The sequence below is a fragment of the Perissodus microlepis genome, chromosome 4 (genome assembly GCF_051167445.1).
Source record: "Perissodus microlepis isolate ML-2025 ecotype Zambia chromosome 4, ASM5116744v1, whole genome shotgun sequence".
In the NCBI taxonomy this organism is placed as follows: domain Eukaryota; kingdom Metazoa; phylum Chordata; class Actinopteri; order Cichliformes; family Cichlidae; genus Perissodus; species Perissodus microlepis.
In genome coordinates, this window is record NC_140464.1 from 2026944 (window position 1) to 2051454 (window position 24511).

Consider the following 24511-nt stretch of genomic DNA (forward strand, 5'->3'; position numbering starts at 1 on the left):
ATGAAACCCTGTGTGAGAGGGAAGGGGCGGAGCATGGACAGAGAGGTTAGGAGTCTCACGGTTTTCTGACCGTGTGCACAGGTAGTTCTGGATAACTGCTATTTTTTTGGAACTTTCATGCTTATTTAGGAAGGAGTTCATTGTTACATCTTCAGTTTGTAATAAATAAACAGTCTTCAAATCATAATGCAACTGGAAGCATTTCTTTTGGAAACCACGAATACGCGTCAGCCATAGACTCCCTTTTTGAACTTGGTTTATTGGAAATTACCCTACACTTATCTTATCTTATCTTTGTCGTGTTTTTAATAAAACATCAGTAGTAGTGAGCAAGCTTCTTTATTTTAACGTGGCTCACATCCATGCATGTAAACATAACCCGCCGCTGCCTCTACGACACAGTATATATCACAATTTGGTTTAGACAGCCCCCTAGTGGTGAAGCTGAACTAACCCACATAACTCCTATCAACACAATCTTATCTCTCTCTTATCTAAAAAAAAAAGTTTTTCCTAATTTTCAACCACAGTCAGAATTTGCATTTTTATTCTAATCATAAATCATCATCATAATCTGTCAGATTTGTACCACACGAAACAAATGTCATAACAAAATAATCGGTTTTAACAAAGCTGTGGACAAACGGCGAGTCGAAACTGGACGGTTTTCGCGCTCGCCTTTTTTGTTCCTGGTGGGCTCCCCTCTGTCTCCATGGTAACGCAGCCACCGCCATAGCGCGAGTGTTGTCTTGTTTTTGAGCAGTAGCAGTGCGGCGGGTCCAGAGAAATTGCTTTCTTCCACATTTAACGATAAAACCTGGCAAATGTGAGTTCACCGAAACTCCCCGCGCTCATGTTTGTTACCGAGAGCGCCGTGAACGCGCAGCAGGAGCTTCCGGTCGTTTGTTTCGTTGTAAAACGTCTGTAACGTTTCAGGCTTTATTAACGGCAGCATCTTCAGTTTAACAGGTAACTGCAGTTAAACTATAATTGCCAAAACGGATTCATCAGGAATAAAAACGTTTCAGAGCTAACGACACAGAACGAGCTAAAGATGACAGAATAAGGTATAATAAATAAATACATTAAAGAAGTATTGTAAACAAGGAACCAGCCAGAGTCCTTTAGAGGGAAACAAAAGAAAAGTAAATGAGATAGAATCAGAATAACAGACAGGGACATCACTCAAAGCTCAGAAACGGCCAGACTTTAATAACCGCGTTAGACTTCCTTCCATTAAATTGGTTTCTGAAGCACTCCAGATTGGTAAAGAGCACTGAGGACAAACCTGGAGCTGATGGGCGTGGCTGCAGACCCAATTTTAACAGGTGGAGAGGTTTAGGAGGAAAAGCGATAGAAACCTCAGACCTCTGAGATAATCCTGTGTGGTTGTAGTGCGCGTGACTCTCTGAGTGAGGGTGGCTGCGGCAGCACCCTCGTGTCCACAAACGTAGAAGAGCTGAGCGCAGGTTTCTGAAATGCTTGTGGACGAGCCGCGGTGCTTCTGGCAGCTGATTTTCTCTGAAACAGAAGATAACGCCAAGTTTTTCCTGTGTCGTGGTGAAACTTTAAGTCTCTGTGTTTTCCTCAGACTCTCCCGAGGCTCCTCTGACTTCAGAAAAACACAATGCCGGTGAGGAACCTTAATCCATTACTTTTTGTCAGAGGACGGCAGGTGTGACGCCTCTTCAGCTCGACTGTCACGTGTTTGATGTTCAGTTGGTCTTCTTCTTCAGGTGTTGCCTGTTTGGAGGCTTGCAATCCCTCTGCCTGCAGTGCTGATGATCACTGTGAGCCTGTACATGATCGTCCTAGGGATTGGGCTCTGGATCCGATACTGCCTCAAGGTTGGTGCTCTTGGCCGGGTTCATGCTTCTTACAGACCAGAAAACTAAGAAATGGTTCCCCGTGAGGTACTTACCTTTGGTTTGACCCTTGCAGGGACCCGTCTTTGCTCTATGGGCTGTTTTTTTTACCCACTGTGCTGTCAGCTTTGAACTTATAATAAAATTCTCTGCTGGATTCATGCAGGTATAGGAAAATATACATGAAACGTTTATATTGTAAACCTGGCAGTTATCATTTTACAGCTTATGAACACTTATATCTCAGTAGTTCTCAGAAACATGCCTGTGTCTGCTTGAGGTGCAGTAGTTAACCCTGTGGGTTTACTCAGGTTGTGGCTGTGCAGGCAGTCATGCACTTTTACTGTTCCCCTGATTCTGAGAGATGCAGTTTATAAAGTGTAACACAGACGACTGGACTCTGGAGAAGATCGGCCGACCCAGCTGTGGAAGGGTTATTTATTCAGCATTTAAAGAAGTTTGTATTTGAGGTTACAGCGTGACGTCCAGGGTCTAGCAGGATTCTGACTGAGGTCATGTGACAGATTTTTGCATTTCTGTGTGCCTTTAAGGACTACTGTTCTTTAGAGTGCAGTGAATGCTGTGCAGGCCTCTCTGTGTGCGAGCAGTGCATCAGACTGGGTGAAATGTGCGACTGCCGCCTGCCGGCTGTGGGACCATTCCTGGCTGAATCGTGCTCTCCGGCTTCTGTAAGTAAACCAGCAGCACTGGCGGTCACAGGAGCTCCGGCACAGAAACCATCAGCTCACGTTTGGAAACACTCTCCTCAATGTTGGTGTAAAATGTGATAAAACACTCAGACACATTCAAACAATGATGCTGATGAGGTGGGCAGAAGGTTCATTTTACAGTGAATAATTATATAAAATAAATCAATGATAGTCATTAAAAGCAGAGCGATTAAAAACTGACGTAAATAAAATGAAGCCTCACTGTTCCTGTAGTGGTCACATCAGGTGCCACTACCCCTAAACCAAAGGAGATTACTGGAGACAAACCAGCAACCCTTCACTTTCTCAAACCACTTTGGAGGCACTAATCCTGGTGATCTCAGATGTTATCAGTAATGACATGGTGTATTGATAATGTCTGTGAACTGGGAAGCCAGTGACCCCATTCACAGTGAGGTGAACATTTGCTGCAGAGCTGTGTGTCAGCTGTCGCCAGAAAGGAAAGGTTCCTCAGAGGGTGCTGGACCGCCCCACCATGACTGACAAAGGTTTGCAGATCATGTAAATGTTAAACAACACTGCGTTTTCCATATCATGCTGCAACCCACAAAGAATTTGAATCAGCAGGCTGTTAAACCCACAGCTGACCTCTGAACTCTGTGCTTCTGTAGAAAAAGCTGCTTCTTGTTGTTGCCTTATGTGAAGAAAGTAAGCTTACATATGATCAAGATTGTCAGCTGTGTTAGCTGATCAAAGTGTATCATTAATGCAAAATGTATAGTTTGGTTTGCATTAATAAAATCAGGAGGTATGAATAACCACACGCCTCATGATCTAAGTGTTATTGTCAGGGGTATAATGGTAACTTAACATAATGAATGTGTGTGGGTAAAGTTCACCTGCTGGGACAGGTGAAGCTACACAAGCGTGCTTGTTGGTTTCTGCGGGTTCTTCAGGACACAGCAGGTGCCGCCGTTAAATCCTCGCCCAGAAAGTTAGTCTCCTGTCTGAGCTGCTGTGTTTTTCTTTCCCACAGTGCTCCAGGTGGGACTGTGCCTGTACCTGCCAGGTTCCTGACTGCGACACCTGCAACTGTTTATGCTTCGAGATCAGGATGAAGTAGGAGGCGAGGATGGAGGTGCTCATCCACCGAACTAATTTTATACTTGTTATAGCATTTACAGCGGAGATGGAGGTGGCTACACACAGAACCGGCCTTACACCTTCTCTTCTGAGTCATTCACTGACTTTTTCTCTTTGACTTTTTGAGACTGAACATTTTTCTTTCATTGCCAGAGAATGGGTTGCCTTGCCGCTGATAGGCTAACCGGCAGCTGTATGCTGATATATTTCTTCTGTAAATGTGGCTCCATAATCACTATGGTTGGCTAACCTTTTCTACAACATCACACTGTGCTGCTCTATACACTAATTTCCACTAATTTAAGAGACTACCCACCTCCACCATCACATATCCTCCTCTACATTTACTATAATTACTGCCTTTGGACCATCTGTGCATTCATCTGAGTAGCTGCATCGATCTTACTCGGATCACACGGAGCTGACTGAATGGGCAGGTTTTCGCTTCCTTCCTGATCAAGGTCCGCCCTTGGTGGATTGTGATAATGTCGACTGTAGGTCTCTAAAACGGTGCCATTATCCCCGAGCAGCGGGTCTTGGATTAAAAGCATCAACGCCAAAAGAGACCTTGTGCCTTATGAAACGGCCTGAGGTCACGCCGAGCTGATGTCTGTTTTGCTGAAAGTACATTCAGTACCTTGTTTTTGACGAATGGTTTATTAAATCCACATTTACACCACAGAAGCTTCTTCTTGTTTTATCTCCTCCCACTAAAACCTCCCTCCTCGGGAGGTAGCTACAAAGTTACAGCTGAGTTTGCACACAGTGCCATATGTACATGAGCATGTTCAGGGATTGTACTCCTGTTTATGTTTCCAGGACAGTACTGCAAACAGGAAGGATTTCCACGTCATCTCAAAGCAATAAAACAGACACATTTTGTGTTTACCCCACAATTTTTTTATTCTTTCATCCCTCATATCAAACATTTGTTTTCCACATGTAAATTCTTTATGTCATTTTATCTGTTTGGCGGATATTTGCTGACTTCTGCTCACTAACTAAGATTTGTAGTCAACCTCTCCATCAGGTGTTCCAGATGTTTGTGTTGATGATTCGTCCAGTAGAATGTATGATTTGATCCTCCACAGCTTCAACACTGAGCTTTCTTTAGATAACCTGTTAAGAATCAAGTCAAATTTTTGCAGGCACAGCTTTAAGACTGAAAGTCTCAAGGTCGAGGCTTGTTCACATTCATTTTTGTCCGCGACATCATGTAAATCAGGTCAGACTCTCTACAGGAAGAGTTGGAGACAAAGGGTGAGGCTGAGGAGGTGGAAGATGGCAAATGTGTAGGCCTGAGCCAGACGACCCCTGCTGCTGTCAAACACACTATTTGAGTCATTTGTAGTGGTGGCCATAGTGGTGGTATAGGTGCTGCTGGTAGTGGTAGTGATGGGGGCATTGGTGGGGTTGGCAGTGGTGTTGGAAGCCGGAGCCAAGCGCATCTCGAGGGTCTCAGTCAGGAAGGAGTCAAAGGAGCTCACTCTGGAGAAGGTCATGACTGAGTTTCGTCTTCTCCTGGCAGAGGGGCTTGGAGCTGTTAACACGACCGCCTGGAACCAAGAGCCGCCCTGCACACACCTCTGGGTGCCGCCAGAATCACCCTGAACAAAGAGACAGGAAGGTTCAAATTTAAAATTCAGAATTATTTGGGTGCCAGGTTGTTCCCTCTAATAAAAAATGTAAAAAGGCTTAAAAATAACACAAAATACAGAAGCTCTCTTAAATGAAATCTAATTGGCCTGTAATGAAGACTGAAACTTCAAAGCTAGAACTGCTTTATGTTTGTACATGTTTCTAAAGATTGTAAGCACTCTGGAAACTCAAGATGATGAACTATCCAAATTCAACATGTGACTGTGATAAGCAGCTAAATCCAAGGTCCAGAATAAACAACATGTCAGCAGACAGTGTTATAAGAAGAAGAATCCAGTCATTTACCTGCTGCAGTGCAAACACGTCTGTACAGATGCTCTGACTCGATGATGAGTTCCCACAGTTTACCACCGAGGTCTGAAACTGCTGCATAACTTCCTCAGCTAACAGTATGAAAGATAAGAAAATGTGATGTTTGACTAAAGAAACTGTAAGTGCAGTGGTCCACATGTGTAATCTGAGAAATGGACTGGTGCAGAGTCTGGGCAGAACTCTGTCAGCCTTCATGTTGCTGACTCACCTCCTCCTCTTCCAGGACTCCAACCGGCCGCCCAGCACGCCAAGCCCTCGGCGAAGGTTCTCCCGTTGTCCAAGCAGATGGGCTGGATGTAGTCGGTCAGGGTGGGCTGGGCAGATAGACGGAGGATGGCTATGTTGGTCCCGGTCGTGTTGCTCAGAGTGATATTTGTCACATTCAGCGTCACCTCAAAGGGGTTGGATCCATTTAGCTTCAGACGCCCCAACACGACAGTCCACTCGGACGCTACAGGGGAGCTGTGGGAGGAACGAAGCACACAAACATAATCTTCAGCTTCAAACAAAATCTACACTCAACTTCATGGGACCCAAGTTTCACACATTTGAACCTGGTGACATTCAGGCCTGGTTCTAATTAAAGAGGTATATATTTAACTTGATGAACTCCATGCAGAGCAGAGCAGCATCCATGACGGCAGGTGTGATGTTAAGTCGGGAACAGGGCTGGAGGTGGGTTGCATTGTGGCTTGCAGATCCACAGTAACCACTGTCAAAACAATTCACTTCAATTTTATTTATACAGTGCAAATTCACAACAACAGTCACCTCAAGGTGCTTTATATTGTAAGGTAGACTCTACAATAATACATACAGTGAAAAACCCAACAATCGTATGACCCCCAATGAATAAGCACTTTGGCAACAGTGGGAAGGAAAAACTCCCTTTTAACAGGAAGAAACCAGTTAGCAGTGAAGTTTCTCTTCGAGTTTGTTTGGGGAAAAAAAAGTATCCAGAAATACGTCAGAGAAAATGCTGCTGTCAAATGGACCAATCACAGCGGGCTGAATCGAAGCCTTGTTATATTTCTATACAGCTGCACATCAGGTTACACTGTAAATGACAATGTACCTATGGAATAGATTTAACACAGAATCAGCTTTAATGCTAACCCGGTGTGGGACTGACCAGTTACATGTGTAAAAAGTATAGAAGTGTGGCACCATCAGGTGATGTGGGCTGGCACTGAGATCATCTGATCTGCTGGGACTGTGTTCAGTTTCCATTTTTAAAGACTCGCTCATTTCCTTAAAGGGATGGTTACATTTGTAGTCTGTTGGGCACAGTTTGTTTACAACGCATTGAGTCAGTTTGAACTGTAAAAAGAAGTGAGTGTAAATCTGAAAAAGACTTACACCATCTTTACAGGTTTACATCCGTGGTCCATCTCCATGTGTATGCTTTTATTTATAATTCTGTAACTTTACTGTAGATTTTTTGCTGTGTAAAGCAAACAGCGGTGAACGGGAGCAGCTGCAGACTAAACTTTTCTTCATGTTGAGCTTGTAGCTCAGGGGATTTGATTCCCGTCAGCTTTTCTCAGTGAAGGTTTTATAGTGATTACTGGAACAAGACGTGCTGCTTAGGATGCTGTAAACTTCATTTCACCTGTGCTCATCATTTTGCTAATGGCTCCACCTCTTTGATCTTTGCTCTCTAATGTGAAAATTCTGATTCATCATAAAATGCAAACATGTGTTACAACTCTTGCTGGTGCTGTTGTTGGTCTTTCAGCCATGTTTAGAGAGGAGCCACATCCTAACAAACAAAGAGCTGCATGTTAAAAACAAAACTATCCACTGCAGCTGCTGTCTGTGCCTTTTTTTTGTCTTTCATGTTTTTCCTTGTGGTTCCTCCCTCAGCTGTCTCTTCCTGTTTTGGTCAACTTGTCAACCAATCACATTTGACTGGACAGTGTCATACACGTCACCCAGCGTGCAGTTTGAATTTTGGTGGATTAAATGGGAAGGCATCTGAAATGAATGGAAACCGGTCTTTGTACACTGTCGCTATCAAAGTTCATGCACAGATGGGCACAACCATAGTACTAGAAATTACGCAGGCCCAGAGGATGAACTGTTTGATCGTCTGTCCAAACTTGAACCTCAGCTCTAACTCACCTTGAGAAACAGTCAGCGTCGCTCAAGACCGAGTCCAAGGTCACCAGAGTCCCACCACACACGTGACTTCCATTCTTCTGTAGGCTCACCATCCACGGCCACAAGCCAGACATCACTGAGGTCCCCTCCAAAATGTGAGGACTCCTTGGCGCTTGTCCACAGACCACCGCTGAGGAGAAAAAACAGAAGGAATGTTAAAAAAAAACCCTTTAACCACATGAACCCATCAGTACAAGTTCAGGTAGTATGTACTAGACTCAAGGTTAGAATATTTTTCATAAAGTGTTGTCATGATGGGCGCTCACATTGGGGAGTAGCTGGAGGTAGCATGGCTGTAGTGGAGGTGGTTTTTGCTGAGGAGGTGGTTATAGGTGTGGTATTGGTGGCAGTTGTAGTGTTTGTAGGGGTGCTGGTGGAGGTTTTGGTAGTGGCTGTAGTGGTTGTAGGGGTGTTGGTGGTGATTGTAGGGGGGGTAGTATTGGTGGCAGTTGTAGTGGTTGGAGGGGGGGGTGGTTTTGGTGGCAGTTATAGTGGTTGTAGGAGTGGTGTTGGTGGTGGTTGTAGGGGTGGTGTTGGTGGAAGTTGTAGTGGTTGTACGGGTTGTGGTGTTGGTGTGCAGGAGACACTAAGGTCACTGTTGGTCCCAGTGGACGTGAACGTCATGAAGCCCGGCTGGTTGGAGGAGATCTGGCTGTTGATCCAGGTCTGGCACTGGGATACTCTGGTGTAGACTCCTGGAAGATTCGGCCTGGCACAACCTGTTCCAAAACTGACGACTCCCGCCTGAATCCAGCGACCGTTCTGCTTCCTCACCATTGGACCTCCTGAATCCCCCTTTGAGAGCAGAAACATTTACTGTTAGCTGAGGAGAAGAAACTGTAGAAGGTGAAAATGTGCCAAACACGGGTAACAACAATCACCTGACAGGAGTCCTTTCCTCCTGCACTTAACCCGGCACAGATCATGTTGTCAGTGATTGATCCCACTCCACAGTTACACTTCCTGTTTCCCACAACAGGAACCTCCACCTCCATCAGGTTTTGTGGCGAAGGTAGAGGCACTGAAGGGGTAAAAAAATGGTTTGAAATATATAACATGTGACTCATCAAATGCACCCTCAAGCTAAGTATCAAAATAATGCTGCTACTCATAAGCCAGGTGAAACATGGATGAAGATTAAATCCAAAGACAAGTTTCTCTGTGCAGTCGTGTGTAAACAAAGATGGGAAACATGTCTGTCTGCTGTGGCTCATCCTGTGCTGTTCCACTGGCTGACAGTTGGTGGCAGTAAAACAAAGTAAATGTAGAAATTTGCCAACAAAGTCTGAGACACAAACTGTATAAAAGGATTGATTTTGATTGAAAAAGACTAATATATAGTTTACAACTGGTTACACATAATCTTTCTTTCTTGTTTTGAATTGTCTCCACAGACTTAACCTTATAGAAGAATATGATTATTCTAGATATTTGTGAGACAGCACACTTGTTTCCTGCATTAAAGTGATTATTTCTCTAAAAATGAACAGGTGTCTTTATGAACCACCTCCTTCTCCAATGTTGCCCCAGCCGGTGACCCAGCTGTTAACACCGCTGTAGAAGGTGCTGTTTGAAGCTGCCAGGCAGACGGGAGAAATGTAGCTGCTGAAAGTCACAGATGAGGAGAGCTGCAGGAGGCAGATGTCGTTGTCATCGGTATCAGAGTTGTAGTTTGGATGTTTGATAATCTTTTAATAACATTTAGGTTAATGTTTGCATTAGCACCATAAAGTGACAAATCAACCGTTTGGTGGAGCACTTTAAAAAAAAAATCCAACATTAAATTTCATTCATCTATCACATGTCAAAAAAATATACCTAAAATGATTCTCGACCGTTTGGTTTAGCAGGTTGTTAAAGGGTTAAAGAGCCATACTCCCTTCTGCACAGTACCTTTGTCTCAGCAGGTTCTTTGGCTTGTTCTGGCCGGAAATTGATCATGTGATCAGTGTAATTGATAACATTGATGCAGGTGAGCTGATCCACGGTGGTGGTGTTGTGCTCACCGGCCTGGATTACTGGAGTGCTGGATGGAACTGAAACACCTGAGATTTCCTGATCTTAACTTATTACTACAATCAGCAGAAGCACTTTTGATAAACAGGGGATTTAACTCATTTTGAGAATTCTTTGAGTGAGTGAGTTAAGTGTAAAATAATAATAATAATAAAACATGAGGTGTGGTCTGTGTGTGTGTGTGTGTGGGGGGGGGGGGGGGGGGGTGTATTTTTGGAAACTGTGTTATGTAAAAGATGATTTCCTGGAACAATGCTTTACCAGTACCAGTAAAAGATTACAATCAGAATAAGGAACAGCTAAGCACAGTTGAGTTTACAGGTATGCAGAAGTGCAGATTCATGTTTGTAGTGCCAGGAGAGGCCCTGAGGATGAAACAATTCCACTGGTTAAAGGAGACGATAGATGATAAACAAATGAGGTCAACAGAGATTGTATGAGACGTTGTTTACATAAGTAGGTTATTAAAGGTTGCCAAAAAAAAAGGTTATTAAAGTGCAAGTGAAGAGCCGGCGCTTGCACACGCTGAGTTTGACACACCTGAAACACACAGCAAGTTTATTGAGATGAAAAAGTAACAACAAAAAATGTAACATATATAAGCAAGTTTCTTAGTAAGAATAAACTTGTTACATTTTTGTATGTTTACTCATTTTAGGGGGTTAGTGAGGTAGAGGAGTGTTTATCTGGAATGGAACACAAGGAGGGAAACAAGACGCAAGGGCTCACACAACATATATAAACACAGACACACACAGGGCAAAGACACAAGAGGGAATCTAATAATCAAGTGAGAAAACTCACAATAAAATACCTAAGATCATAAATGAACCTGAACATAAACCATAATACAATATTACTAGAACACAGGAAAGTCAAAATGCTGGGTCAGAAGGATCCAGAACCATGACAAATCCCATCATATTCATTCTGCAAATTGTTTGTAAGATCTCAATTAAAATGTCTGGCTTCTGAATGACTGTTATCCAAGCTGGCCAATGATGAACTAGAGTAAAAACAGATTATTGTCCGCAATGGTTTGTTCTCCTCCAAACACTGAACAGCTAACACACCAACATGTGTACACTGAAAGTCCATTATTGAGCCTTTTCCCACCTTTATCTGGAATTGTGGAACATCGAATGCTGTAGTGATGTGGCGGTCGTGAACGAAATGACTCTTAGAGCCGGATCTTTGACGTGAACGACGCCGTTGTTTTTTTTTTCTGTCTCTCACCCTCTCTCTCTCTCTCTCTCTCTCTCGCACTTTTTTCCGCTTCACTCCGCACGCGAGCCTTGTGCTTTGCGCTGGGCAGGGGGGGGGGGGCGCGGTAGTTACACCCGCAGTAGCACAGGAACAGAGCAGGAGGGAGAGAGAGAGAAAGAGAGCCAGGGACAACAACGTCACATTAGAAAGGTATAGTAATCATCCACAACTATTTTCAGTTGTGGATGTTAAAGGATTCAGAAAGTTTATTCATGCAGGTCCATATGACAGAGAATGTGAGCGACAAGGGTGCAAAATTGATAGAGCTTTTTAAACTGAGACAGAATTCTGCGGAATTGGTTCTCGTGGGCAAACCACAGACATGTTAGATCGAGCACCGCCCCCTCATCTTTTAAAAACCATCTCGCCCCAGTTTCCCCAGACCATCCAACATGTTTACCGAGGACAGCTTCAGAGCCCTTGCTGCTCATGCCTGGTTCGAGCCTTGCTCTGAAACTACGCCTCCCCCGAGCCTGCCGGCAAATGTGGCCACGCTGCCTCCAGCGACCCCGCCACCGTCATCCCCTCAAGGATGGAACTCATACCCAGGCCTCGCGAATCTCCCCTGGGAATCTCCAAACCAGACACCTGGCAAGTCTTCAGGGTCCACCGCCTCGCTTAAGCCCATTGAGCAGATATTTCACGGCTGTAAATATTTGGAGATATGTGGATGTTACCAGTTATCATCGTTCCCCCAGTCAAGTACATTGAGAGAACACACCGCTAGTATTTAATCAATCAATCAATCAATCAATCAATCAATCAAAGCTTTATTCGCCACGTGCAGGTTGCCCTGCAGTGAAATGGGACCCCCCCCCCCGACCTTACACACACAACACAGACATCACATGGGGATACAGGTCGGAGATCGGTAGCGTTACAGAAAAACACTGAAATGTACACTACAATGGGAAAGTACAAGAGGAAAAAAAGAGACCTCTGCTCATGCTGGGCTCCTGGGAGGACAGCATGAGAACAGGAAACAAAAAAACTCCTCTGCACAAAAAAGCACATAAATGTCCACAGCACAACATTATGGAGCACGTGACAAGCAACAGGGTCGGGTGGGGGGTGAAGAGTAATCCTAGGCAAACACAGCAGCCATCCTGCCCAGCGCTACCATTCCAGCGCGGGCTCAGACCCGCCTCGTGTTCTCAGGAGGGAACAAGCATCGAAGGCGTTTGGAAAGGGAGGGGGGATGAGTGTGTGCATATCAGTGTATATGTATGTGTGTCCAGAGTTCAGCTGAGACAGTGTCCTTCGCCCTGCCAGGCTAAGTAAACAGTCTTCCAGCCAACCCAGGTGGCCTTGCATGGAATGAGAAGGAACAGTCTAAACAGTCGTTATCAGGGTGTTGTTGTTCAGCTCCAGCCTTGAGACCGCAGCTGGCACCGAATGTATGGCACTTTTTCTATTTGTTCCAGAATAAGCTCATGAAATTTAAAAAGGGAGATCACGTGAGATTGTCTCAAGTTAGAGGTGTGTTTGATAAACGCTATGAACAGACTTTCACGGATGAAATATTCACTATAGACCAATGCATACCTAGGGATCCTCCGGTTTATAAAATCAAAGATTACGATGGGGAACTAATTATCGGTAGTTTTTACGAGCATGAGCCACAGAAAATCAAAGTGGTTGTGGGTAAGCTGTATCATATAGAGAACATTCTGACCAAACGTAAACAGAGGGGGCAAATGTATGTCCTGTCAAATGGGGAAACTGGCCTGAAAAGTTTAATAGCTGGATTAAAGCCAGTGACCTTAAAAACCTAAAATAAAAAACTTCCACCTCATTTCATGCTGGTGACATGACTCTCAGGTCTCAAGGCTTTTATGTAACACTACCTTCAAACGCTAGCCTAAATGTATTTAAAAATAACATGAGTAGCAGTTTCGGTGAGGATCTTGCCCAGTATCTCCATCTCGATGGGGCCTGGGAGGTGGCTGTCACTAAAATTTCCTATCCCTATACATGGTTCAATCTTCCAAATGATATGGCATACTTTGAATGGAGGAAAAAGAGTGATGCAGAGCAGAAGCTGGCTGATGTTGATAAGCAAAAAATATTTTTTTTATGGTTTTTATGAGGATCCTAACATGTTGAGATCACAGATTGATGATGCCTGCCTTAGACGTATTGAATTTGATATTTTTCTCAAATATAACCCAATTCAGAAAAAGTCTGAATTCACATCTGGTGGAATATATCATCTCAGAGTTTATCCCTCCCCCTTGCATATATGGTTGGTGTCACACTGGGGTCTGGTTAAGATTCGAGCGCAAGTTTGCCCTGTATCCCGCGGATGTAACGGCTGGCTGTTACCATTTCTTTTGTTATTCTGACATTGTGACGCCATAGCTTGTTGGTGACATCTATTTGCTTCTGCTGCGTGCTGTCAAAATACAGGGTACTTATGGAGATGTCGTTACACTGAGTTTTAACAAACCAGATTACATACCAGTGTCGGAACCATATCGAAAATATTCATATTGAAATCAAAACGGATCAGAACGAAACTGTGAACTTTACCTACAATAAAACAGTAGTTAAGCTACATTTCCGGCCTATCGAGGATCTGTCGTAATTCATAAACAAAATGGATAATAATAGATTCATAAAATATTCCGAATTTCAGGCTGGTAATGGCATGCCCGGGTTTTCAGGTGCTCCGCTTATTTCTGGGTGCAGGTTAGCATCTATTTTTTCAAAATTCTTCCGATTTGTCACTCCTTTCGTAAAGCGGGGTCTCAGCGTCGCAAAACCGCATTTGAAGACCGCTGCCAAGAACATACAGTGGCTTGCAAAAGTATTCGGCCCCCTTGAACTTTCCCACATTTTGCCACATTACAGCCACAAACATGAATCAATTTTATTGGAATTCCACGTGAAAGACCAACACAAATTGGTGCACACGTGAGAAGGGGAACGAAAATCATACATGATTCCAAACATTTTTTACAAATAAATAACTGAACAGTGGGGTGTGCGTAATTATTCAGCCCCCTTTGGTCTGAGTGCAGTCAGTTGCCCATAGACATTGCCTGATGAGTGCTAATGACTAAATAGAGTGCACCTGTGTGTGATCTAATGTCAGTACAAATACAGCTGCTCTGTGACGGCCTCAGAGGTTGTCTAAGAGAATATTGGAAGCAACAACACCATGAAGTCCAAAGAACACACCAGACAGGTCAGGGATAAAGTTATTGAGAAATTTAAAGCAGGCTTAGGCTACAAAAAGATTTCCCAAACCTTGAACATCCACGATGGAGTGCCCATGTTAGCATGTACATGGTCCGTAATTCTGGCTCTGAGAAAGGCCCTGAGACGGACTTGACAGCCACTTCTTCTAATTGTGATGATAATTCATCAAGTAGAATTTCACGTCCAATTTGATCCTCCACAGCTTCACCACTGAACTCTTAGATAACTAGTTAAGAATAAACTCAAAGATTAGCAGAAAAAGCTTTAAGCCTGTAAAGTCTCAAAGTCAAGCTTGTTCACATTCATCTGTGTCCATCACATCATGTGAATCAAGTTTGGGTTCTCTAAAGACAGAGCTGGAGACAAAAGGCGAGGCTGAGGAGATGGATGAAGACAAAGATGAAGGAGTGAGCAGGACGACCCTCGCTGCTGTCAATCAAACAATTCGAGCAAGTTGTGGTGGCCATGGTGGTGGTGTAGGTACTGCTGGCAGTGGTGGTGACGGAGACATTGGTTGGGTTAGTGATGGTGGTGTTGGAGGCTGGAGACAAGAGTGTCCCCAGCGTCTTCGTCAGGAAGGAGTCAAAGGAGCTCACTCTGGTGAAGGTCATGACTGAGCTTCGTCGCCTCCTGGCCGAGGGGCTTGGAGCTGTTAACACGACCGCCTGGAACCAAGAGCCACCCTGCTTACACATCAGCGGGCCGCCAGAATCACCCTGAACAAAGAGACGGGAATTCAATTTAAAATCAGAAAATCACATCTAATATTATTTGGTTGCCATGTTTTCCCCTCTAATAATGTTTTTTTTAAAGGTTTAAAACAAAGATACAGAGACACTCTTAAATTAAATCTAACTGGCCAAAAATGAAAACTGAAATTTCAAAGCTGGAACTTCTTACATGTTTCTGAAGATTGTAAGCACTCTGGAAACTTAAAATAATGAACTATCCAAATTCATCATGTGGCTCTGATAAGCAGCTAAATCCATGATCCAGAATAAACATGTCAGCAGACAGTGTTATAAGAAGAAGAAGAATCCAGTCATTTACCTGCTGCAGTGCAAACACGTCTGTACAGATGCTCTCACTCGATGATGAGTTCCCACAGTTTACCACCGAGGTCTGAAACTGCTGCATAACTTCCTCAGCTAACATCATGAAAGATAAGAAAATGTGATGTTTGACTAAAGAATCTGTAAGTGCAGTGGTCCACATGTGTAATCTGAGAGATGGACTGGTGCAGAGTCTGGGCAGAACTCTGTCAGCCTTCATGTTGCTGACTCACCTCCTCCTCTTCCAGGACTCCAACCGGCCGCCCAGCACGCCAAGCCCTCGGCGAAGGTTCTCCCGTTGTCCAAGCAGATGGGCTGGATGTAGTCGGTCAGGGTGGGCTGGGCAGATAGACGGAGGATGGCTATGTTGGTCCCGGTCGTGTTGCTCAGAGTGATATTTGTCACATACAGCGTCACCTCAAAGGGGTTGGATCCATTTAGCTTCAGACGCCCCAACACGACAGTCCACTCGGACGCTACAGGGGAGCTGTGGGAGGAACGAAGCACACAAACATAAACTTCATCAGCTTCAAACAAGATCTACACCTTTACACTCAACTTCATGGGACCCAAGTTATACAGATTTGAACCTGGTGACATTCAGGCCTGGTTCTAATTAAAGAGGTATATATTTAACTAGATGAACTCCATGCAGACCAGCATCCATGACCACAGGTGTGACATTACCTCAGGAACAAGGCTGGGAGGGGTTACAGTGTGGCTTGCCGATCCACCAGTAACCACTGGCAAAACACTGGTTAGTTATAAAGTTTCTCTCTTTGAGTTTGTTTGGGAAAGAAGTCTCCAGAAAATGCTGCCATGAAATGGACCACAACACGCTGAATCAATTCAATTCAATTCAATTCAATTTTATTTATATAGCGCCAAATCACAACAAAAGTCGCCTCAAGGCGCTTCATAGATACAGAGAAAAACCCAACAATCATATGACCCCCTATGAGCAAGCACTTTGGCGACAGTGGGAAGGAAAAACTCCCTTTTAACAGGAAGAAACCTCCGGCAGAACCAGGCTCAGGGAGGGGCGGGGCCATCTGCTGCGACCGGTTGGGGTGAGAGAAGGAAGACAGGATAAAAGACATGCTGTGGAAGAGAGACAGAGGTTAATAACAGATATGATTCAATGCAGAGAGGTCTATTAATACATAGTGAGTGAGAAAGGTGACTGGAAAGGAAAAACTCAATGCATCTTGGGAATCCCCCGGCAGCCTACGTCTATTGCAGCATAACTAAGGGAGGATTCAGGGTCACCTGGTCCAGCCCTAACTATATGCTTTAGCAAAAAGGAAAGTTTTAAGCCTAATCTTAAAAGTAGAGATAGTTTCTGTCTCCCGAATCCAAACTGGAAGCTGGTTCCACAGAAGAGGGGCCTGAAAACTGAAGGCTCTGCCTCCCATTCTACTTGTAAATACTCTAGGAACAACAAGTAGGCCTGCAGAGCGAGAGCGAAGTGCTCTAATAGGGTGATATGGTACTACAAGGTCATTAAGATAAGATGGGGCCTGATTATTTAAGACCTTGTATGTGAGGAGCAGGATTTTGAATTCAATTCTGGATTTAACAGGAAGCCAATGAAGGGAAGCCAAAACAGGAGAAATATGCTCTCTCCTTCTAGTCCCTGTCAGTACTCTTGCTGCAGCATTTTGGATTAGCTGAAGGCTTTTCAGTGAGTTTTTTGGACATCCTAATAATAATGAATTACAGTAGTCCAGCCTGGAAGTAATAAATGCATGAACTAGTTTTTCAGCGTCACTCTGAGACAGGATATTTCTAATTTTAGAGATGTTGCGCAAATGGAAGAAAGCAGTCTTACATATTTGTTTAATATGTGCGTTGAAGGACATGTCCTGGTCAAAAATGACTCCAAGGTTCCTCACAGCGTTACTGGAGGCCAAGGTAATGCCATCCAGAGTATGAATCTGGTTAGATACCATATTTCTAAGATTTTCAGGGCCAAGTACAATAACCTCAGTTTTATCTGAATTAAGAAGCAGAAAGTTAGCGGCCATCCAGGTCTTTATGTCTTTAAGACATTCCTGCAGTTTAACTAATTGGTGTGTGTTATCTGGCTTCATGGACACATAGAGCTGGGTGTCATCTGCATAGCAGTGAAAATGTATGCTATGTCTTCTAATGATGCTGCCTAAGGGAAGCATGTATAATGTAAACAGAATTGGTCCTAGCACTGAACCCTGTGGAACTCCATAATTGACCTCAGTGTGTGAAGAGGACTCTCCATTTACATGCACAAATTGGAGTCTATTAGATAGATATGATACAAACCACTGCAGTGCAGTACCTGTAATACCTACAGCATGTTCTAATCGCTCTAATAGGATATTATGGTCGACAGTATCGAACGCTGCACTGAGGTCTAGCAGGACAAGCACAGAGATGAGTCCACTGTCAGAGGCCATAAGAAGATCATTTGTAATCAGTTGTAAGAATGGGGACGTGTTCAGTCTGAAAAAGATTTACGCCATGTCTTACAGTTTCTAGGTCAGGGGTCAGCAACTGCATGCGGCTTTTTAGTCCTAGTACTGTGGCTCCATGTTTGGAAAAAAATTAAAAGTATTTAACTGAAGTGTATTTTATTTGTGTTAGTTCTTTTTAACTTCTAGTTCTAAATTGGAAGATTATTGTGATCTTGAAATATAAAAATAAAATTATATGTTATTATTATTTTTTTTATCACTCAAAATAGGCGTTACACTCGCATAAACCATACCCGCCAAAAAAAGGTGCATTTATGGAGACTTTCAACCCCAGGCAGGCCAAGTATGGATCTTAGGATCCACATACGTATGTGTGTATATATATATATATATATATATATACATACACACGTATGTGGATGCTGCTTTGATATGTCCTGCCTACAGATGGATGTAGGCAGGACATATGTAGGTCCCAGGTCAGTAAAGTCTTAAAACTGCGTTTTGTTTTGTTTTTTGTCAGCAGGGGGCGACTCTTGTGGGTTTAAAATAAAATCTGTTGAATTAGATTTTGAATTAGTAAATGAGTCTACTGCTCACTATGAGCTCTATCAATCAATAGCATCATGAAAAATATCTAATCCCCAGCAGATCTTTAAAAAATTTTAACCAACATCCCACCAAAGTGTGTAATAGACACACGTGCAGAAGCTGCAGTACTACCAGGGGGAGCACTGCCAAAAAGAGAAAAGTTACGAGCAACCAAGGAAGGTGTGTAGCTAGGTGGCTAATATGTATTTACATGTAAATGTGTCTGTTTAAATCCTTTCCTGTAATTATTTTCATGCTGGCTTGAAACAGCTTAGTGCGGTCGTGCAGTTCGTCTTGTAACCAGTCTGCCCCAGGGCAGCTGTGGCTACAACTGTAGCTGCCTCCACCAGTGTGTGAATGTGAGAGTGAATGAATAGTGGAATTGTAAAGCGCTTTAAGGGTCTCGAAAAGCGCTATATAAATGCAATCCATTATTATTATTATTATTAGTGCAACTTCTTATTGTGTGTCCTATTACACGCCTCACCAAGATACTGGGGTCGTCTTCTATAAATGTACACTATGGTACCTCCAACCTAAACCATCTATGCAGTTTAAAGAATTAAATTAACAGGAAATGAAGTACACCACAGAAAAAAAATGTGGCCTATTAGGGCCAGAGTGCCATCATGACTGAAAAATCTAAACAGCCTTCGGATTTACTGAATATTTCCTAGTCCGAGGCAGATGAACTGTATGATCATCCGGCCAAACTACAGCTCCAACTCACCTTGAGAAACAGCTGGCGTCACTCAGCACAGAGTTCAAGGCTACCAGAGTCCCACCACACACGTGATTTCCATTTTTCTGCAGGCTCGCCATCCACGGCCACGAGCCCACTGACGCAAGCAAGGTTCCCCCGAAAATGTATGAATTCCTCGGAGCTTGTCCACAGACTACAGCTGAGGACAAAACCAGAGGCAAACACAAAGAAATCTTAAAAACTTTAACCACATGAACCCATCAGTTCAAGTTCATGTAGTGTATGATAGACTCAAGGTTAGAATGTTTTCTTTAATAAAATATTGTCATGATGGGTCCTCACGTTGGGCAGTGGTCGGATGCAGCGTGGTTGTTGGAAGTGTGGGCGTTGTAGTGGTGGCAGTTGTAGTGGTGGTGGTGGTGGTGGTAGTAGGGGTGGTGGTTGGCACTGGTGGCAGTCCTGTGCAGGAGACACTAAGGTCACTGTTGGTCCCAGTGGACGTGAACGTCATGAAGCCCGGCTGGTTGGAGGAGATCTGGCTGTTGATCCAGGTCTGGTACTGGGATACTCTGGCGTAGACTCCTGGAAAATTAGGCAAGGCGCAACCATTCCCAAAACTGACGACTCCCGCCTGAATCCAGCGACCGCTCTGCTTGATCACCATTGGACCTCCTGAATCTCCCTTTGAGAGCAGAAACATTTACTGTTAGCTGAGGAGAAGAAACTGTAGAAGGTGAAAATGTGCCAAACACGGGTAACAACAATCACCTGACAGGAGTCCTTTCCTCCTGCACTTAACCCGGCACAGATCATGTTGTCAGTGATTGTTCCCACTCCATAGTCACAGTTACACTGCCTGTTTCCCACAACAGGAACCTGCACCTCCATCAGGTTTTGTGGAGAAGGAAGCGACACTGAAGGGGTAAAAAACAAAATCTGTTTAATAAACAGCGTGTGACAGATTAAAGGTACAAACCAGAACAGTAAACAAAGCATTGTTCCACTTCCAGGCATTTATTCTGGTGGTGACTAAGTTTTACCTCAAAGGATTTCCCACTTTCAGTGGTCACATGACAGAAAGCTGTATATATTGAACCACCAGACAAATCTGATTAAAAGTAAAAAAAATGGACAATCAGTTTTTAAAAGTGTTTTTGACGTTCGGTTCGTATCTTTATCTTTGATGCTGCAGACATTTCCCAAATATTTCAGTCCATGTTTCTTTTAGTGTTTATAAAGTCTGTTTCCCCTCCACGTGCACAGATTTATCATCAAAAACGAAACTGCATGAGGCCAGTTTCTTTTTTACAAACATTTCCTTTGAGGTTGGCTCAGAAATTTGGTGTCTTTCATTCATAAATCATAGTTTCTGAAACATTTAGGCTTCTCTTCAGCAACAGAATCATAAAATAAGCAGACAAAGGCCTCCTTTATGGATACTTTGGAGAAGCTGTTTGTTTCCTGTCATCCTCAGACAATATTAATCTGTTCTAACCAGTGACCCACCTCCACTTCCTATGTTGCCCCAGCCGGTGACCCAGCTGTTAACACCACTGTAGAAGGTGCTGTTTGAAGCTGCCAGGCAGACGGGAGAAATGTAGCTGCTGAAAGTCACTGGTGAGGAGAGCCTCAGGAGGCAGATGTCGTTGTCGTAGGTACCAGAGTTGTAGTTTGGATGGTTGATGATCTGTGTTACTGTCCGAGACTCTGTATTGGGATTAGATCCCTGTAGACTCTGAAGGCCCAGATTCACAGTCAGACCGGTTGGAGTACTGCTGAGATCATCAGGAGCAACACAAACAGTGCACAGTTATTACAATTGTTATAGACGAGAAAAGATATATAAAGTTTGACTTCCCGCCCTGTTAAATATTTATCCTGTTATCCCCCCTGAGCCCCCAGATTAGGACCCTCCATAATCTCTTTAAATCTTGTTTAGTGTTCAGCTTCAGCCTCATTACTCACGTTTGAAAGCAGTGAGCAGCAGTCAGCACCCACTGACTGTTAATGAGGGATCCTCCACAGAAGTGGGACCCAGATGTTTGCAGACTGACCTGCCAGGGCCAGCTGCCATCGGGGGCCACCTGTCCTCCTACAATCCTGGTGTTCAGAGACGCCTTACCACAAACTGAAGACAGACATTAAAACACAGAGTGAGCATTACTGTATGAGCTGTAAACTCTCAGCATTACAAACTGCTGAGTGAGGACACAGTGACCCTGGGGGTCTACAGTTCACTCACAAACTAATATTCATATGAAATTAAAGATTTATTACACATAACAGTAAATCATTACACAAAGAAACTTTATCTTACCATCCAGCTGTGACTCAGACTCTGAAACACAGAAAACAAACTATTTTAAAACTAAAAATCTCCATTCATCGTTCTGTGATTAGTTCACTGTCATTAATAATAGTGGGAAAGTTGATTGTCTGTGGTTAGCTATAAGCATCCAGCAGAAGCTCCAGTAGTGGCTGTAGCAGTGAGTCAGTCCCCATGTTGGAGAATTTTAATGACATCATCTGACCAATAGCACGGCTGCTGTGAGGCGACTGTACTAACAGACCCTTTAAAATCTTGATTATGTGACCAGCTTTGTTTATGCTGCCACCTGTTAATTAATTGAATGTATTTTGGGAAATTTTCAACTTGTATACATATTCATATATATTTATATGTACTGTATGTGTTGTTTATTCTATTAGTTTTACATCGGTGGTATTTCTTCATTAACAGACGGATGACTGCACCCACTGGACTCCATTCCAATAATTCCAACTAATCATTGACCGAGCAAAGCAGTCAATGACGCCAGTGGGCAGCTTCATCCATCTGTTAAACACAATCTTTGTAGGTATGTCTGTGAAGGTTCTCAGTCATCCAGGTCATCGTAGTCTAAGGAGCTTGGAAAGAAAAGCCTCTGGACTTCTTTGAGTTGCTTGAAGATGTTTCATCTTCATCCGAGAAGCTTCTTCAGTTCTAAGGTCAAATGGTGGAGAGTCCCAGATTTAAACCCAGTGGGAGTTTCCCCCCAAAGAGGGACAAAGGACCCCCTGATGATCCTCTACCAGTGGGAGCGTCCCCAGACGCCTTAACGCCCACTCACATCCTGGGCCATCTGACCTCAGGAAATCACATGATAGGGTGGGGCCAGGTTTCACAATGAGCTCACCTGAAACCCTGGCTGATTGTGACCCACACCCGCTTTCACACCTTGGCTCATGTGATTAGGTAGAGGATCATCAGGGGGTCGTGTGAGTGTGTGTGTGTGTGCGGGGTTACCTTTTAGACTGTTATTGTTTTCGTTCCATAGACTGGTTTTACCTCCATTTCTGAGAGGATTGTTATCGTGCTGTTTGTCTCGAAAGAGTTTCCTGATCTCTCTGTGTGTGTGTGTGTGTGTGTGTGTGTGTGTGTGTGTGTGTGTGTGTGTGTGTGTGTGTGTTGGTCTGGGCTGCACACACGGTATTTTCATTTTCCACCCTCCATCATTTGATAGAAAAGGTCTTTCCTCATATTTCTGATTCACCTTCTGAATCAGTTTGGACACAAACGATGCGGCACCTTCTCAGAATCTAACGCACTTCCTGCACTGAGCTATGACGAATGAAACCTGTTATCACATCTTTAACTGGCACAACAAACTGCTGCGCATCGCCGTCACACTTTTCATTTGAAAAACGTCTCCAAAGCTCAGAGATCAAACATCTTTTAGAAACGTCTCAGCCGGTTAAGCTGCAGCTAATAATCCCATGAATGACTGAATTAAAGAAATAAGACAGCCAGCTTTCCCCTTAAATATATTTCCAATTAAATATTAAAGACACACATTTCTTAAATTTTAACTAAAGTGATACAACATTTCAGTCCACATTGTGCAGACTGAGATATGATCATGAAAGCAGATCTAAAATATTTACTAAATCTGAAACTCGACACTTAATGTCACTAAATAATGACGGGGTAGCTTTAATTTTATTGACAAATATTTATAAAATAAACTTTTACTGTTGGAGGAAATTAAAAATAATCCTTTCTGTTTCTTTTTTCAGATGCCATTAGTGTGATTCATGTAGTGAAGACAGCAGCTGCAGAAAGCGGTCATACGCACAGAGGGCAGTTTTAAAGTTATAAACAACCATCAAATAATCATTAATAAACATAAAGATTCAAACCTCTCATAAAGAAACTTTTATGAGAGGTTTGAATCACAGCCAAGTTTGAATGAAGCTTTATTGACCAGGACAGAAAGTAAAACTGCTACTGAAGAATCAGGAGAACATTTTTAAATAAAACAGATGTATTATATATGACATTTATATTATTATATCATGTGATCATGAGCTCTGAAACACAATATATGTACATGTACTGGAACTCAGTTACTGATCTGAAATGTTTAAGCTTAATCAGGTTAAGGTGATATCCTCCTTTGTCCTTTGACACACGTTTAGATCCTCATGAATAAATCATGTGTGTCAATCAAAGCTGACTGAATAAACCAACAAAAGTTAAGGTGAAATAAAGAAGTTAAAACCTCTCAGCTGCTTCCAAACCAAACAGATCATCACATTTATCTGTGAACCTAAAATAAACCACCAGTCCTCCTTTTCCTGCTGTGTTACTTCCTGCAGTGCCACTTTAAAGTGAAGCGCTGTGCTCCTGAGTGTTTTCACCCTCTGAGTCGTACCTGATGCAGGTGTGTGCAGAGAGCTCTTACCTTGGGTCAGGAGCATCAGCCCGGCAGCCAAACACATCACTTTGTAGAAAGCCATCGCTGTAAGATCCAAACCTCCAGACCTGCTGAGGCATAAATAACCTTCCTCTCTCCTCCTCTCTGTCTGCGGTGCATCCCACACCAACACCTGTCTGATGACACGCCCAACATTGCAGCTCACCTGATTTTCCTCACATCAGACACTGTGAAAAAGCAAAGAAGCCAATGTGGGCGACATGAGAGGAGTGACCCGGAATAAGAGGAATCATGATTTCACTTCAACAAAAACACACACAATCTTTTCTATTCCCAGTAACCTGATGGGCCTCCTGCGTAGAGTTACGCACGGATTTTGTCTTGGGTCAGAAACTATGGTCAGCACCTGAGTTTCTCCAGTGTCTACATGGCAGCCTTAATGCATTTTATCTGCATCCCCTGATTTCCTGAAGTCATTTTGCTTCAGCTGATCTTGAGAAGCTCAGTACTATTCAGCAGCACAATCAGAAATATGATGTAAGCTAGCTGTTCATCAATGTACCAAAATTATTGCTCATTAAATCAGGCTTTTGGCACAACTGAGGCTCTTTCAGGATTTTAAGATAACGTATCAATTTTTAGAAAAGGAGTATTAAAAGTTGTGTTAGCTGGACTCTCAACACTGATGCTGTTTTAGACTGACATGTGAATAAAAG

General features: G+C 43.3%; 2 protein-coding genes and 1 pseudogene across 4 annotated transcripts; 1 reads left to right on the forward strand and 2 right to left on the reverse strand.

Annotated features, from left to right (window-relative positions):
- The first annotated feature begins 703 nt into the window (after positions 1–703).
- Positions 704–4363, forward strand: LOC146387976 (uncharacterized). The gene is made up of 5 exons (XM_084925049.1): positions 704–826; positions 1592–1633; positions 1737–1847; positions 2417–2554; positions 3573–4363. Exons 2-5 carry the CDS (start codon positions 1628–1630, stop codon positions 3657–3659), a joined length of 342 nt encoding a protein of 113 aa, XP_084781175.1. The 5' UTR covers positions 704–826; positions 1592–1627; the 3' UTR covers positions 3660–4363.
- Positions 4364–4738: 375 nt separating this feature from the next.
- LOC146387977 (uncharacterized) lies at positions 4739–8726 on the reverse strand (annotated as a pseudogene). The gene is made up of 5 exons (XR_014800013.1): positions 8080–8726; positions 7775–7943; positions 5859–6112; positions 5624–5721; positions 4739–5286 (listed from the first exon to the last, which is right to left on the reverse strand). The product of XR_014800013.1 is annotated as an uncharacterized LOC146387977 (transcript).
- Positions 8727–11857: 3131 nt separating this feature from the next.
- On the reverse strand, positions 11858–23909 carry LOC146387978 (transmembrane protease serine 9-like). 2 transcript variants are annotated; one of them, XM_084925035.1, is made up of 10 exons: positions 23823–23909; positions 21416–21436; positions 21064–21226; positions 20605–20870; positions 19867–20012; positions 19441–19780; positions 19126–19297; positions 15585–15838; positions 15350–15447; positions 11858–15015 (listed from the first exon to the last, which is right to left on the reverse strand). In XM_084925035.1, exons 1-10 carry the CDS (start codon positions 23875–23877, stop codon positions 14644–14646), a joined length of 1887 nt encoding a protein of 628 aa, XP_084781161.1. In that variant the 5' UTR covers positions 23878–23909; the 3' UTR covers positions 11858–14643. The 2 variants fall into 2 exon arrangements, with proteins under 2 accessions (XP_084781161.1, XP_084781160.1); XM_084925034.1 differs by having other exon boundaries at positions 20605–20873.
- Between the last annotated feature and the right edge of the window lie 602 nt (positions 23910–24511).